The sequence below is a fragment of the Centropristis striata genome, chromosome 1, assembly GCF_030273125.1.
Source record: "Centropristis striata isolate RG_2023a ecotype Rhode Island chromosome 1, C.striata_1.0, whole genome shotgun sequence".
Lineage (NCBI taxonomy): Eukaryota > Metazoa > Chordata > Actinopteri > Perciformes > Serranidae > Centropristis > Centropristis striata.
Genome location: NC_081517.1, coordinates 26,621,273 through 26,639,217, shown reverse-complemented (window position 1 = coordinate 26,639,217; position 17,945 = coordinate 26,621,273). Strand labels below are relative to the sequence as shown.

At 42.9% G+C, this 17,945-nt stretch overlaps 1 protein-coding gene across 1 annotated transcript in view; it reads left to right on the top strand.

Annotated features, from left to right (window-relative positions):
* pnpla6 (patatin-like phospholipase domain containing 6) overlaps window positions 1-16,997 on the top strand; it is a 42,797-nt gene extending 25,800 nt beyond the window's left edge. Inside the window, exons 30-36 of the mRNA XM_059336516.1 lie at window positions 7,073-7,189; window positions 9,519-9,667; window positions 9,852-10,004; window positions 13,248-13,364; window positions 13,489-13,576; window positions 13,891-14,036; window positions 15,135-16,997. Of these exons, the coding sequence (XP_059192499.1) occupies window positions 7,073-7,189; window positions 9,519-9,667; window positions 9,852-10,004; window positions 13,248-13,364; window positions 13,489-13,576; window positions 13,891-14,036; window positions 15,135-15,209 (845 nt within the window). The 3' untranslated portion in view covers window positions 15,210-16,997. The remainder of the gene's footprint in view (window positions 1-7,072; window positions 7,190-9,518; window positions 9,668-9,851; window positions 10,005-13,247; window positions 13,365-13,488; window positions 13,577-13,890; window positions 14,037-15,134) is intronic.
* Window positions 16,998-17,945: the final 948 nt, after the last annotated feature.

Below are 17,945 nucleotides of genomic sequence, written 5' to 3'. Positions count from 1 at the left end.
CTGCTTTTCCCTCAGTGCGCCTTAATCACATCCCATATTATTGCTTCTCTCACTCATCATCATTCTGTGCTTTCTGTAGTCTTCCCGGTGTGCTTTGTCAAACATTGCTAGCGTGGTGCTATTCTAAATGTGTCACTTTGGCCCCAGTGACGTTATATAAAAAGAGTAACTGAGCTGTGTTTTAATGGGTGTAAGGTACACAGTGAGAAAAAAATACCAGGACTGAAATCTGAGAAAACAGCAATCGCAAATCTTTCTTGTAACACTTTGTCCAGTTTCATTTGCAGTTTTCTCTTCAGTCTACACGTTTTAATTAATCTAATAATTTAACGCCAAACAGCACTTCTTGAAATGACGGACTCTACCGCTCACTTTCTCTCTGTTATCTTTCTCTCTATCTTGCCTCTCTTGTGGCCTTTTCTGTCTCTTTGCCACTGTGCTTGTCGGACCAGTCATCTAACAACGCTAATACTATTTTTTTATATGCTTAATGAACACATCCAATAAACATTGCATCAATGTTTTTAGGTTGTAAAGCTAATTTACATACATCTGGTGTTATTCATCCAACGTATTTGTTGTCATTTGTATCTCAGGCTGGTTTTATTTATACTTAGCCCAAATTGTAATGTTTGTGGTAAATGTTATTGTGTTATATCGTGTCATCATTCTGAACAAAGTCTATCATACTTCCTTAATCAGCCTTCGAATAGTTTATATTTAATCAGCTTTTTTAAATTGGCCTCGTACTAGACGAATAATTTTGTTGACATTGTATTCCCCTTCCTCTCTGTCTTGCTCCTCGCAGCCTCTTGCACTCTTCTTCTCTATGTTGCGGGCTCTCTCCATCTCTCCCTCCTCTTCCCTCTCTTTTTCAGCATTCTTCTCTCTCTCTCTCTGAACTATCTCTCTGTCTTTCTTGCTCTCTTTTATCCATCTGTGACGTGGAGTCCGGCCCATATTTGATGTGTTCCTCCTTCTCCATCTCCATTTCCCGACAGGTTGCGTCTGGCGATATGTTAGAGCCAGCGCCTCCTACACCCCCTATTTACCTCCCCTGTGCGACCCCAAGGATGGCCACTTGCTTGTGGATGGTTGCTATGTTAACAATGTCCCAGGTCAGATTTTAAACACCCGCTCACCAAAACCTCCTCCTTCATCCTTAAGTCGACAATCGACCACTCGGCTACCCTCCTCCTCTTTCTCGTCCTCTCCCTCCCGAGTTCTCACTCGTTACTAACCCCACCCTGACCAGGTGGACATTGGGAGCCCATGGTTTGGAAGGAAAGACTAAGTCCATCATATAGTGCTTCATTTTTCACTGGATGATAGTACATATCCGTAACTCCAATTGGCTTTTTGATTCACACACAGAGCACACCTTCTCCTATTGGCTTGGGGCCATCTCTGAATATAACTGCAGTCTTTCACGTTTTTGGTAGATGTGAGGTTTTGCCAACGCATGTCTGGACATTTATGAGTCATAGAGAAATGCATGATGGTCTGACCTTTTCTGGCCGTTCACCTTGTCTATGTAACTTTAAAGTTCTGGATGTGGCTTTTAAACACTGATGTCTTTGTTAGGGATGTCACGATACCAGAAATTTAGAAGATTAGAACCAATACCAGTAAAATTCCATAATACTCGATACCTAATTGATACCAGGGTAAAAAACAAAACAATAAATCCCATGTACTTTAACACACACTTCTAAACACTAAATCAGTTTTCTCCTCTTGTCTGAAATGTGCAATATAAACTTAACCATACTGGTTTTTGTTAAATTTATAATTTATCTCTGAAGTGGCCGACCTGTGGGCCCACCACCCGCAGACTCAGGCATAAGGGTCGGGTGCACAGAGAGTCGGGCGGCAGGCAAAGGCGGGGACCTGGGCGTGCTGACCCCCGGCTCCAGCGGCTAGCTCTGGGGACGTGGAACGTCACCTCGCTGGCGGGGAAGGAGCCCGAGCTTGTGCGGGAGGTGGAGCGTTACCAACTAGAAATAGTTGGGCTCACCTCCACGCATAGCTTGGGCTCTGGAACCAAACTCCTGGAGAGAGGCTGGACTCTCTCCTTTTCCGGAGTTGCCCAGGGTGAGAGGCGCCGGGCAGGTGTGGGGATACTCACAAGCCCCCGGCTGAGCGCCGCTGTGTTGGAGTTCTCCCCGAGGAACGAGAGGGTCGCCTCCTTGCGACTGCAAGTCGCAGGGAGAAGGTCTCTGACTGTTGTTTGTGCTTATGCACCAAACAGCAGTTCGGAGTACCCGGCCTTCTTGGAGTCTCTGGGTGGTGTCCTGGTAGGGGTACCATCTGGGGACTCTATTGTTCTTCTGGGAGACTTCAACGCTCACGTGGGTAACGATGATGGTACCTGGAGGGGGGTGATTGGGAGGAACGGCCTGCCCGATCTAAACCCGAGTGGTGTCCTGTTATTGGACTTCTGTGCTAGTCACGGATTGTCCATAACGAACACCATGTTCGAACATAGAGTTGTTCATAAGTGTACCTGGTGCCAGAGCACTCTAGGCCAAAGATCGATGATCGATTTTATTATCGTATCGTCTGATCTGCGGCCGCATGTTTTGGACACTCGGGTGAAGAGAGGAGCAGAGCTGTCAACTGATCACCACCTGGTGGTGAGTTGGATCAGGTGGCGGGGGAGGATGCTAGACAGACCTGGCAAACCCAAACGCGTAGTGAGGGTGAACTGGGAACGTCTGGCAGAGGCCCCTGTCTGCAGGGTCTTCAACTCACGCCTCTGGAAGAATTTCTCCAACATCCCGGGTGAGGCTGAGGACATGGAGTCCGAATGGGCCATGTTCAAAGCCTCAATTGTTGACGCGGCTGGTAGGAGCTGTGGCCTGAAGGCCGTCGGTGCCTGTCGTGGCGGCAACCCAAGAACCCGCTGGTGGACACCAGCGGTGAGGGAAGCCGTCAAGCTGAAGAAGGAGGCCTTTCGGTCTTGGCTGGCCGAGGGGTCTCTGGAATCAGCAGACAGGTACCGTTCGGCCAGAAGGGCTGCAGCTGCGGCAGTCGCTGAAGCAAAAACTCGGGTATGGGAGGAATTCGGGGAGGCCATGGAGGAGGACTTCCGGTCGGCCTCAAAGAGGTTCTGGAAAACCGTCATGCGACTCAGGAAGGGAAAGCAGGGCTTGGCCCAAGCTGTGTTCAGCGGGGGAGGAGACCTGCTGACCCGACCTGGGGATGTCCTTAGACGGTGGAAAGAACACTTTGAGGAACTCCTTAATCCAGCCAAAACGTCCTCCGTAGAGGAGGCAGAGTCTGAAGACTCAGGGGAAGACTCATCAATATCCCTGGCGGAGGTCGCCGAAGTAGTTAAAAAGCTGCCCGGCGGCAAGGTGCCAGGGTTGGATGAGATTCGCCCTGAGATGCTGAAGGCTCTGGACATTGTTGGGTTGTCATGGTTGACACGCCTCTTCAGTGTCGCGTGGAGGTCTGGGACAGTGCCTGTGGATTGGCAGACCGGGGTGGTGGTTCCCATTTTCAAAAAGGGGGACCGGAGGTTGTGTTCCAATTACCGTGGAATTACACTTCTCAGCCTCCCCGGGAAAGTCTACTCCAGGGTGCTGGAAAGGAGGCTCGGGCCGATTGTCGAACCGCAGATTCAGGAGGAACAATGCGGCTTTCGTCCTGGCCGTGGAACAGCGGACCAGCTCTTTACCCTTGCGAGACTTCTGGAGGGGGCATGGGAGTTTGCCCATCCAGTCTACATGTGTTTTGTGGATTTGGAGAAGGCTTATGACCGTGTCCCTCGAGGAGTCTTGTGGGGGGTACTGCGGGAGTATGGGGTACCGGGCTCGTTGCTACGAGCTATCCGGTCCCTATATAACCAAAGTGAGAGCAGTGTCCGCATACTCGGCACAACATCAAACACGTTCCCGGTGGGTGTTGGCCTCCGCCAGGGTTGCCCCTTGTCTCCGATTCTGTTCGTGGTCTTCATGGACAGGATCTCAAGGCGCAGCCGGGGGGAGGAAGGGATCCGGTTTGGTGACCTCAGAATTGCATCTCTGCTTTTTGCAGATGATGTGGTTCTGTTGGCTTCATCAAGCCGAGACCTCCAGCACTCAATGGGGCGGTTTGCAGCCGAGTGTGAAGCGGTTGGGATGAGAGTCAGCACCTCCAAGTCTGAGGCCATGGTTCTCTGCCAGAAAACGGTGGACTGCCCCCTCTGGGTGGGGAGAGAGGTACTGCCTCAAGCGAAGGAGTTCAAGTATCTCGGGGTCTTGTTCACGAGTGAGGGTAGAATGGAACGTGAGATGGACAGGTGGTTTGGTGCGGCGTCAGCAGTGATGCGGGCGTTGTACCGGACCGTTGTGGTGAAGAAGGAGCTGAGCCTGAAGGCAAAGCTCTCGATTTACCGGTCCATCTACGTTCCAACCCTCACCTATGGTCATGAGCTTTGGGTAGTGACCGAAAGAATGAGATCGCAGGTACAAGCGGCTGAAATGAGCTTCCTCCGTAGGGTGGCTGGGCTCAGCCTTAGAGATAGGGTGAGGAGCTCAGACATCCGGAGGGAGCTCGGAGTAGAGCCGCTGCTCCTTTGCGTCGAAAGGAGCCAGTTGAGGTGGTTTGGGCATCTGGTAAGGATGCCTCCCGGGCGCCTCCCGTTAGAGGTGTTCCGGGCACGTCCAACTGGTAGGAGGCCCCGGGGAAGACCCAGAACACGGTGGAGGGATTATATCTCTCGCCTGGCCTGGGAACGCCTCGGGGTCCCCCAGGAGGAGCTGGACGTTGTAGCTGGGGAGAGGGGCGCCTGGAATGCCCTGCTTAGCCTGCTGCCCCCGCGACCCGGCCCCGGATAAGCGGACGAGAATGGATGGATGGATGGATGGAAGTTCTTCTATACACGATTCACACTGTTTTCTTTACTTTTTCACTAGTCAAGGCAGAGCTGTCCCTGTAGCTGCACTTATAATAATAACAATAAAAAAATTGTATTAATACCCAGCTACTCAAAGACACTTTACAACAGTCAAATGACGTCTTGACATTTTTTAAGTACTTTTTCAGGTTTTTATAAGTAATTTCCATACGCGAGCACTCACAAATAAGTACCTGCAACAACAAAAAAAAACCTTAGTTTCTTCTCCCCCTCACAATAAAACCCAAGACATAAGCTGCATCACAGTGCTAACCAGAGGGAACTTGCATTCACTCTGAGAATTACACTAAGAGGCAACTCAATTAAATAGCTTACAATATAAGAGTTGAATTTGTGCTATATTTATTCACAATTATTTATGTTATGTTATTTCAGTCAAATAAAATAGCCGCCAGTAATTATAGCCAATGTTGCCATGCTAACTTGCTAACTTAGCATTAGATACATTGAATACCCATACAGCTACTGTAGCTAACATTATGTAGCAAATTCAATCGTGGGGTAACAAAGCCCAGTTATTCGTGGTCCAAACGATCATCCTAAAAATAACTTTATTAGCATGTTAAACGTTATCATAACATTATAATGCTTGGTGGCTGACAAGAGCCACTTGATATAGTAGCACATTGCCGTAAGATATTGACAGTTACAAAGCAAAAAAACAATGCGCCGATCAGGTCTGCAAGAATCCCATTGCCCGTACCAGCAGTACTGTAGGAAAACAAGTAATGTCACATTTTCAGAATTTTGGCATTGACTTGGTACCAAAGCATCAGATCTCGTGACATCCCTAGTCTTTATGCACCGCTGTACTTGCTTATTTTGATTTTTTTTTTTTTTTTTACAAAAATGCAGTTACTAACTTCCAGGTAGCTGAGCTTGGCCGATTTAAATCAAACTTAAGTGGTTTGGATTTAGCTGATATCCAGTGTGAGCTCAGGTCTAGAGACCAGAGAGTGCTGATTAAAGGAAAGCTGATAGTGTTGAAGGTGACACTTACCGGAGATAGTAAATGGCTGCACCATGTCAACATCGCATCTGTCTGTTGTTGTGGGTCATTGTGCGTTTCGGTGAACCTAAATGTGTCTGTCGTTTGGACTGGACTGCAGCTTGTTCCCTTGGTGCTTGTGAAAGTGCTTCTGTTTCATTTCAATCACCTCTACCTACAGGAACATGTCCTCCTACACAGCACCTTTCCTCCTCTCCCCTGGCTTTGCTTGCTTCTATGTGCATGCCAGTGTTAAACACTGTGAGCCTATCGATATATGTCTTAGAAATATATATTGATGGCATGTATTACTCTTTTATTTTTTTTATATATATATATATATATATTCTTTTATCGTTATTCAGGAATATGTGTTCTGGATCCTGCTGTTGCCCATTGTAGTTCTTCTATAAGTGGAATAAAGCCCTTAAGTTACAATAAAATGGAAAGCTGTAGGTGGTAGTAGTTCCCCTGAAGTCATATTTCAGTAAAATGATTCTTCCTCAGCATTCACATATACTCCACGCACAGATGCACCCCTCGCTTTTCTCTGCGGTGCTCCTTATCCTTCCAACCCATGCAGCACCCGTCCTGCTCCTGCCCCCTGCTGGCAATAAGCTTCACTGCAGGACTGGGCAGGCTGGGTGCTTCCCTGCCATGTTCACGGTGAAGGATCTCCAAACACTGTCACAACACCTGCTGCTGCTCCTTCTCTGACATGTAGACAGTTGAAGAAGGGCCATTACAATATTTCCTACGTCTTCTCCTCAGGTTATCATGATCATTTTCATCTTAAATATTCAACATATTTGTAGTTTGCTTTTGACAGATGAAAATTCTTTTGATTATATACTGTCAAGCGCTCTTGTTGGGACACTGTTTGGAGATCCAACCAGCCTTGGTGCTCTGTGATGGTTGCCATTTACTTTTTTACCTTAGCACAAGTCACACAGGGTCTCTGTGCAAGGTAATGAGGTTTGAAGTGGTGTGCAACAGAGTATAAAGGTGGGCAGAACCACAGTCCAAGCCTTTGCAGGGATCGGCTACCTTCCTTTGTCCGGCCTCCCTCTGATGTTGGGATTGCGTTCTGTGTCGACACTAACCTGAAACGTATAGCAAACATTATTGAGATGTTATCCACCTCCCCTTCCTCCTCCCTCCTTCCCTCCCTGGTGTGTCAGGCTCTCTGTGGCGCTATGTGCGGGCGAGCATGACCCTCTCGGGGTACCTGCCCCCCCTCTGCGACCCCAAAGATGGCAACTTGCTAATGGACGGTGGCTACATCAACAACCTGCCAGGCAAGTAGAGGTGGTAACCCCCCCCCCCTCCCACCTCCCAACACACAATCCTCCATGTCCACCAAACTCCTGTCCTTCCAGAGGAGGGGGAAGGTGGAGTGAGGGACGGGGATGATTATTATAAGGGGGTTGTAATCAAGTTATTTTAGGCTGGGTAAGTATATAGGCTGCCTTAATGCTAATGAAGGGAAATCAGGTGGTATTGAAAAGTTGTGCTGCGTTGTCTGAATATTAGTTTACATCAACCACATTTTTTATCCTCTGAACCCTACAAACCACCAATGGCTTTGAATGTCACGTTGTTGTTTTGTAATTGTGAAAATTACACCATTTTTCATAGCCATAAACTTTAAAAAAAACAAAAAACAAACATAAATTATTGTCAGATTTTCCAAATTTGCAATTGTACTTCATGTGTGACAAACACTTTGTGAGGAAAAAGTTACCAAGCTTAAAATAGTGATATTTAATCAAAATCACTGTTTGACTATTGACACGTCTCATTTAAAAATTTGCCAAAACTAAATAATTTGCACCAGTTCCTTAACATCCTTCGCCCCTCAACACAACTCGATAGTCACAAAAATTTAGTGACACTTGAATAACTAAATTGCTGGCTGAACAGAGAAACTGTAAAAATACAAATAGTCTAATATGTTTTGCATATGGGGCCTTATTTATTATTAATATTTGTAACACTTTTAGGCATTTGAAACATGTTGTGTATATGTAGCCATGATTATGCTGTTTTTGATGCAGTGAAAAACAAGGCCAATGTGAACAAAATGTGACAGTGGCAAAAAACATCCTGAAAGTGCTTGGGCTTCAGAGGCTTAAAAACTGGGTGAGCTCAGTGAGGAATCAATCTTTATCAGACCTCAAATATTCTGTATTAGATTGGGAAAAGGTAATCATTTTCAGTTTACTTGAGAGTGGATTGTAGTGTAAGAATGACAAGTTTACACTTCAAGGCAATAACACATTTAATAGGGGAAATGTGGTATTTCTCAAACAGCCTGGTGTCAGGAAGGTATAGAGTCAAAAATGGCGGGAGGGATTACCACTAGTTTCCAATTTGAAAAAAATAATCAAATTCCTGACATTAAAACCATAATTTGATTTAGCTATTTATATGCTATAAGACACCAGTCTGCTTTGAGATGAATAACTGGTTTCTCTCATGTCAAAATGAGCTCTTTTCTGTTGAGCTGGGCAATAATTCAGTATTATCGTACTGTGGTGATATGAATATGTTATCATTCTGGTGGCCAAATTAAAGACTCCAATCTATTTAAAACTAACAGAATTAGTTTTACTATATGAGGAGTCTGGCCTCATATCAAGCATAAAAGTGGAACCCAATTCTGCTTTGAATTTGATTATTTTCTAATGTGTTAGCATACATTTGTCTATTGTGAAATTATTGATTATAGGAAAAAAAATCTTTATATTGTGCTCATGATTTAACCATATTGCCCAGCTCTACATCTGTTGTTCATTATACTGAGGCTTAATTTAAAAATAACCGGAGGAAGAAAGAGTGTTTAGAAAGAGGGGAGGAGCTGTGTTTGTCTGCGTACCATTTAATACATCCTCACTATCTCAAGGCATTACAGAAGTAATGCATAGACTGTTTTTAACTTTCATGATGGTGCACAGATGAAAACTCTCCAGAGTCTGTCTCTGTGTAGTTATGTTTACAAATGTTATCTGCACTGATAGAACGCGGCCATATTTCACAAAGCTCTGGACCCATCATGTCCCAAGGGATACTTATTCTTGAGGTTTGTGAAATATGGTGCTTTTTGGGTCCAAAGACTGATCCAGCTAAAGGTAGCCTTTCTGCCCTCAGCCTGAAGAGTTTGTGCTCCATCAGCTGCATTTATAGTTGTTCTTGGCACTCTGGATCAGTGCGTTGGACTTGTGGGATGTCTTCTTGTTTTTCTGTCTTTGAATAGGCTCAACACCACAAAAATGCTCACTGCCCCAGCGCTCTTTTTAACACTAGCCAGTCAATGAGAAAGGTCACAACCTCCGGCCCTGTGCTCATTCGCCAGGAAAGTATACTTTTAAATTGCTGTGTTTTCTGTCACCAATTGGCCATAAATTCTCAGGAGTGTCTGCAAAACTTAAAAAACAAAGAAGATATTTTTGTGGTGTAAGTCTGTTTGAATATTGTGGCTCCTAAGATGAAGGTTTGAGGAGACCGATATTATCCTGAAACAAGCTTAATAACACCGGCTCCGTTGTCTTACCATCTGTGCTGCTGGATTCTGTCGTGCTGTTTGTACGTCTGTGTGCATGTGTGTATGCGCTACACGTCCAACAGCGGACATTGCGAGGAACATGGGTGCCAGAACAGTCATTGCCATCGACGTGGGTAGCCAAGATGAGACCGACCTCTGTAACTATGGCGACTGCCTGTCTGGCTGGTGGTTGCTGTGGAAACGGATCAATCCCTGGGCAGAGAAAGTAAAGGTACGGTACGGGTCGGCAGGACAAGGCACTGGTAACTGTGTGTGACTCAGCATCTTTAAATACAGAGCACTTTTAGAGTTTTCAGTCAATATGTAAGAGGGAGGATTTTGCTGCTTGGTTTGCAGATAAAAAAATATTTCTGTTGGAGTTTGTGATGAAATCTTACACTACCGCCTTCCTGCAGGTCCCAGACATGGCAGAGATCCAGTCTCGGTTGGCCTACGTGTCTTGTGTGCGGCAGTTAGAGGTGGTGAAGAAGAGTGCCTACTGTGAGTACATCAGACCGCCCATCGACCGATTCAAGACCATGGACTTCGGCAAGTTTGACGAGATCTATGTGAGTTACTACGTAAATATCTAGTATTTGCAAACATTACAAAATGAATTCTGATGCCTTTAAATTAAATTACAGCAAGTCAAAGAGGGCACAGTTACTATTGCCTCCGTTTCTTCTAGTTGTACTGAACATGGCTACTGTTAACTATGACTGAATAAAAATAATAGGTGAAGCCACTGTGATGTCACCCATTGGTTTATGGACTACAGTTTTAAAGCTTTGAGTTTAGCATTTTGACTGTAGCCATCTTTGCAGCCAGAAGTGAACCATGTTTGGATGAGAGGGTGGAGCTATTTGATTTACAGTGGGTCAAAAATATAACCACTGTTTCCAATTTACACTGTCCTTACACTATTATATTATATGTCGTAGTCTATTGGCTTTCATGTACGGAGTGCATATTCAAAAAAGTTTTACTTTTTGAAAATGTGATAATGTAGCGTAAGTATCAATGTTCAACATCAGTTAATATTGATAACATAAGTATCCCTTCATAAATGGGTAAAATATATATTTTTAAATTAATAATATAATAATATTACAAATACAATGGGGACCAATGCAAATTTATGCAAGTGAAAAAACTTTAATTTACCCTTTATTTAGGGGAAAACTGCAGACTCGTTAATGTAACAACACGTTACCCTGAAAACACTGTTTAAGTGTATATCTGGGGGTTTTTTTAAAAGGAAAATCTTTGTACGTCTTTCAATTATTTATACTGTCTAATATTTTTTGTCAGTTATTTCAGAAAGTGAAACTTGTATATTATATAAATTCATTACACACAGAGTGAAATATTTCAAGCCTGTATTTCTTGTAATTTTGATATTATGGCTTACAGATAATGAAAACACAAAACTCAGTGTCTCAGAAAATTACAATATTACATAAGATCAATAAAGAAAAAGGATATTTTAAACACAAATTTCATGCTTCTAAAAAGTATGTTCATTTCTATACTCTCAATACTTGGTTGGGCTCCTTTTGCATGAATTACTGCATTAATATGGTGTGGCATGGAGGAGATCAGCCTACAGCACCATGTTGCTTTGATAGAAGCCTTCAGGTCATCTGTGTCTGGTGTCTCTCACCTTCATCTTGACAACAGCCCATAGACTCCTATGGGGTTCAGGTCAGCAGAGTTTGCTGGCCAGTCCAGCCCAGTAGCACCATGGTCATTAAACCAGCTTTTGGTACCTTTGCCAGTGTGGGCAGGTGCCAAGTCCTGCTGGAAAATGAAATCAGCATCTCCAAAGAGCTTGTGGAAGCATGAAGAGCTCTAAAATGTCCTGCTAGATGGCTGCTATGTTGACTGTGGACTTCAGAAAACACAGTGGACCAACACCAGCAGAGGACATGGCCACAATCACCATTGACTGTGAATCCAATATATTGAACTTTTTCACAATATTCTAAATTTCTGAGACACTGGGCCTCATTCATGAAAAGTTAGTAGATTTGTGCGTAGATTTGCACATAAAAGCCTACGCTACTAAAAACCTACTCCGGATTCATGAACGCCGCGGGAAACTCAGATCTGATCGTAAACACGTGTGTATGAACATGAATGCCAATCCATCGTAAGGTGGCAGCGCGCTCCCGATAATCAGCAATTAGCATGAACCCCGCCCATGAATTGCTAATGACCACCATATAAGGAGGTGTGTAGAGGCATCCTGTCAACCTGTCAGTCATGGCACAAAGAAAAAAAGAACGAGAAAGAAAAAAGAATTTTTCCGAAGCGGAGATTGAAGTTATTTTGGGAGAAGTGGAGTCCAAAAGAAAAATTTTATTTTCATCTGTTAGTAGTGGTGTGACAGGGACAGGCAAAGCGAAAGCGTGGAGGGAGGTGACGGACGCAGTAAATGTGGTTTCTGTAGTGCAAAGAACTACGTCCGAGGTTAAACGTAAATGGTTTGACATTAAACTTGACGCAAAGAAACGCATTAGCGCACACAAAAAAAGTACATCTGCCACAGGAGGAGGACGCTCAGAGTCCAAATACCCCGTTGGTGCGCTCTACAACGGCCCGAGTAGCCGCGTGCGCCTCATTGTATGCTCCTGTGGTGTCTGCGGGCTGGCCAGTGGGGTCATAAGCCACGGCGTCAGTGGGTAACCCCTATCCCCTATGGATATAGAAAGGTAAGTCCATATATAACACACACATGTGATTATGCAGGCTATATTCTTACCAATGAGCCAGCCGTCTCTCACAGCTCCATCCTCCAAACGCGTGCCAACTGCGCAATTACGCAGGATGAATGCGTCATGCGTCCCTCCGGGCCACCGTGCCACAACGTTTAACAACACACACTTTGCGTCACAGATCAGTTGCACATTCACGGAATGAAAGTTTTTCCGGTTAATGTAAGCAAATGCATCACCGGATGGAGCCTTGATGCGTACGTGTGTGCAGTCTATGGCACCGATAACACCTGGCATGTTTGCAACTGCGCTGAACCCCTGCATTACTTCTGTCTGCCGTTGTGCGCCGTATGGAAATTGGATATACTCTGGCATTAATTTAATGATACCTCTGAGAACTGCAGGCAGGATGCGTCAATTTACATAGATAATTCACAATTATGAGTTTAATCTGAATCTTAATCCCGCCAATTGCCAACTAATTTAACTAAATATGTTATATTTTTAATCGTTTGCCATGTTTATATCACATGTTTCAAAGGCATCTGCGTATTGTGTACATAACAGAACGCATTATGAATTAAAATTGTAATTTCCAACAGTGACGAGCATTATTTATATGCGTTCTTAAATTTACACAAGCACTACGTGTGGTCAGCAGCATGTGTAGATTTTGTTAGTAGCTACGAAAAGATCGGAGCTACTAAAATATTGATGAATGCGGAGATGCACGTAAATTTCCGTCTGCGAACGGTTTACACACAAATTCGTTCTGCTCACGTTTCATGAATGAGGCCCACTGAGTTTTGGGATTTCATCATCTCTATGCCAGAATCATCAAAATTACAAGAAAAACAAGCTTGAAATGTTTCACTCTATGCATAATGAATCTATATAATGTACAAGTTTCTCTTTCTGAAAATTATTGACAAAAAATATTGAACTTTTTCATGATATTCCAATTTTTTGAGATGGACCTGTATGTCACAAAGGATAAGTACAATTATTGCATTCTGTTTTGTTTACGTTTTAGACAACATCCTAACTTTTTTAAAATCAGGTCAGTACATTGTATTTCTGTTTAAACTACTTCAGGATGTGGGCTACCAGCATGGCAAGCTGCTGTTTACTGGCTGGGCCCGAGGTGACATCATCGAGAACATGCTGAAGGACCACCGTTCAGCTGACTACAACGACAGCAAGAGAACTGACGTGAGAACAGCACACACACACACACCACTAATGATGTAGTGCAATACTGCTGATGTATGACTGCATACATGTTCTCCATCAAAGTTATTACATCAGTGTATAACGATAATTCTCTGTCTTTTAGTCCTACACATACACAGGAGCTGACTTCACCGACCTTGCAGAGATTGTATCCAGGATAGAGCCAGTCCAAAGCTACGTAGCTGCGGAAGGTAAAAGATCACTTGCCAGTTCATTGTTATCTAGAAATAATTCCTTTTATAGTGGCTAAAAACATTTTAACTACTTACATACATCATATTTAAAGTCCTTGTTGCAGCAGTCTCCTTCCAAATTGTACAGTTCCTCTTCAAGATCATATCAGATTTAATAAGTGTAATAAATAACAGGTCATGGCTTTCACCTGGCCTGTTTTATTGGAATACAGTACGAGATGTCAACAATATTTTATGGGTGCTCTAAAGTGAGGGCATCCGTCAAACAATAAATTGTCTCTGTAATATCTCCTGTAAATCTTTCCATTCAGCAGAGGAGTCGGACTGTCTGACAGAGTACGAGGAAGACGGGATGGACACCGTGAGAGAGGAGGAGGGGGAGGAGGAGGAGGAAGAGGCAGAGGACCCTGAGGACCACTCCCCTGGAGAGTGGGGCCAGAACGGAGTCTTTCAGACTGTAAGCACACAGAAAAAGAAATAATTATCCATATTAAATACTGTTTCTTCTTTACTGTCATTAAAAAATGTAGTTGGTAAGATTCAGTTCCATTCATTCAGTCACAGTGGGCTACAGACTTGAGACTGAAGGAAGCCCATTTCTGCCAATCGATTACAAAAAAAGACCCTTTCAGTCATTTTAATGAGAAACTATCTCAAACTTAATACCTCCAAATAATGAGAAACTTTCTCGACTGAATTTAAAATTTTAAAGTCATTATTTTAAGATAAGTCAGTCATTATTCAAAGAATGTTTTTCATTAAAATTAATTACAGGCTCTCTCTTACTGGCCTCTTGTTTCCTTGGATAAGAATGATTCCCATGAGCTCAGTCCAGTTTACAGAATTTAAATTTTGAAAAAAGAGAGCACTGGTCTCAGGTCTTTAAAAAGTCAGAATGGACAGATATCTTGAGTTGAGGTATTGGAATCGAGAGAGAAAAAGTCAAATCGGTTTATCCCTACATAAAAAGAAAACAAGCACATGTACACTGGTATCACATTCCCAGTTCTTTTATTCAACATAGACATCACATTTTTGTGTTGAAACATTATCATGTTGATATGGAAAAAAATAAGAATTTAGAACACGAAAGAAGTGTTCGGTTGTTGTTGTTTTTTTACCAATAGATGAGCTACAACATTGATCTTTAATGTGGTAATAGAGGAAAATCAAAAGGATTTATCAATGTGAAATGATGTCTGTCTAGTATATTGTGTGCAGACTGCAGATGTACTTGCTAGCAGGTGGTTGAACCGCAGATTCGGCAGGGCAGTCATAGAAAATTCATTTCAAGGCGTTACGCTGACTCATGGGTAGAGCATATATCATTAAGGTGTAGTCTTCTTTGAGTTGCAGTATAACAGCAGATGTTGCGACCTAAAATACCAGGTTTTGTTTGTAGTAATATCCTACATATTCGTTAATTGGGATACATTTCATGAGCCTAATAATATAAGGTAACTATCTACCAGTAGAGCAGAGCTAGAGGAACCTTTTAATTTTTTTCCGCTGTACTGAACAGGTGAAAACGGCTCTCTCCTTTCTCTCTCCGCAGGATGAGGAGAAATCTGTAAGACAACGCAGGAAACTCACCAGTGACTCCAACACCTCTGAAGTCTCCGACTGCTGACAGAGGGCCACAGAGGAGTAGAGGGAGTTTAAACAAGACCAAGGGCCAGATTAAGGGTCCATAAACTGGCTAGAGACTTGGACGCCACACTCTGAAATACTGTTTTCGGTTTCTCTGCAGGAAATGGCAGTTTATGCTCTAAATTGTTGAATCTTCTTTGCATCAAGTGGCTTCCTCCTCGCTCACACATTTACTTCATGTTCACACTCTGACCTGAAAACGAAAATGTACGGTCTCGAATAAGAACTACCCCACCCGGCGGGTACTCTCATCACTTTCACACCAAACGACCCATTGCCAGAACCCCAGCCTGCCAACTCCCAAACCTGCAAAAACCGGGACTCCCCAGTAACCAACACCCAAAACAGGGACGTTAAATCTTCCAATTCCCCCACCTGTTTCTAATTTTCAAATGGCCAGAAGGACCCCGTCTGTGTCTCTGAATCTTTACGTGTGTCTCTAATGTCGGTACATCATCATTGCACTCCACTGTTGACGATTTAAAGTACAGTATTGCACGGTTCCATTTTAATTTCTTTGTGCGCTTGTTGGGTTGAGTTTGTATGTGTTGCCTGAGTGTTAGGATGAGTGTTTGCTGTGATTTGTTGAAAAGTAGCAGAACACTGAAAGCAAAAGTCAGAATAGATGGATGTCAAGGAAGGGGAAGCTGTAGCAGGAATTTTTAATGCTCATGTAGTCACTAAAGTAGATTTTATGTCGACTGAACAGAGCTGGACCAGTGTCAATAAGCAGAACAATAATGGGTTAATTAGGATATTTTAAGGAGAAAAAGGTGTTATTTAATTTAAGTAGAAGGTTTGGAAATGAAGCAAGGAGATAAAAATGTGTGCAGATGGAAGATATGGACCAGTGAGTTAAGTGTTTTATTTTTTTTGTTTTGATTTAATTTATTTTGAAAGGAAGCTTGATGTGCTGTAGGTAGACGGAAATGAAAAGAGGACAGAGAAAATTTGTAACGAAAATTAAGGATGAGTGAGATGAGTTCAGTGAGTGGATGTCTGCGTGTTTGAAATTCAGCCTCTTAGACGTTGTTTGAGATGTTGCCAGATAAAGATGCCTTTTTGACCAGTGTTGGATCCGCTCACAGTGACTGTGGAGAAGAGAGCGCATATTTGACTGACCCTACACAACACACCAGTGTGTGCCAACCTCTTCCTGCACAAGGTCACACATACAGTACTCAAAGTTCCAGCGAATGGTGGACAATATAGTGTGTATGACAAGCTATCTGTGACCGTGCAGCTCTGAGAGTCTTTAAAACGTAGCCAACATATTATTGTTGGATAACACGCAGAAACCCTGAGTACTCTTTAATGTCAAATAGGAAGAAAAATTCACCTCATGTAACTATTAACACTGAATTAACATGGACCTCTTGTAGATTGTAACAAGATTATATTATACTATACACAATGTTGATATTCATATATGTATATGAGGTGGAAATTTGTAAGTTGATGCTTTGCTGCAAAACAAGGGAACCTACAGCAGAACAAAAAAGGGTTTCTTTTAAAATGTATTCTGTTTTATTTATATGTGTTAACTACTGGCTTTTAAAAAATAATTTTCAGTTTTTTTTTTATTTGGGGGTGGGGGATGTCTTATTTTAATTAACTTTGCTTTAGCTGTTTTGCACTGAAATATTTGAACTATTCCTTGCTCAGAAGATGTTTGGTTTAATAATAGCCAACTTTGAGATGCCAAGGGAATCTGAAGAATAAATGATGATTTAATATGCATATTGGAAATAAATATAATATGCAGCAAGTCATGGCATTTGGGTTTTTTTCCTTCTTCCTTATACCTTTTAATGCAGTTATGTCACAAAGCTGACACAGCTTGAAACTTGCACACAATCCAAAAAATATGTTTGATGATAAGCAGACCTCACTATCTTACTGAACACAGTTCACACCAAAATCAATATTTGAGGCACGTGAAGCGCTGCACGTACAGAAAATCCACATGTTGACTCATTTTATTTTGTAAACTGAAGGCTGGGCTTGATGCAGATGTTAATGTGAAACCACAATTTCAATTTCACAAGGTGTTAGTGTTTAGTTAGTACTAAATCACATCAGAGAGTAGGTGATTTTTCCATATTATTCTAATTTGTAATGTGATATTTGTTGCTGCTTTGGGTATTTTTTTTGTTTTACCTCATTTTCCTGTGACAAAGTGTGTGTGTGTGTGTGTGTGTGTGTGTGTGTGTGTGTGTGTGTGTGTTTGCTCTTGCTGAAAGACAAGACGCATAAACAGGCGAGGTTCTCACTACATAGTTCTAACTGTAAACATCTGTATCAGGACAAATTTACATGAATTAAATAATAAGTTGGGTTTTATTATTATGAAGTTATTTTTTATTCACAGGAAACTCGCTGGGCAACATACTGTACACCAGTCAACATTTAACACGATGATATTTTCAATAGATTGTAATTTCTGTGTTTTAAAATATTAAAGACCACAACCGTGCTAGCGGTGTGTGGCGCAGTGGTGCGTTTATTCATTCATTCATTCATTCATTACCATTAACCGCTTATCCGCAATCGGGTCGCGGGGGGCTGGAGCCGATCCCAGCTGTCATTGGGCGAGAGGCGGGGTACACCCTGGACAGGACGCCAGACTATCGCAGGGCTAACACATAGAGACAGACAATCACAGTGGTGCGTTTAGGTTACCCTAATTGATAAAGACAACGTTTAACGAGTCCAC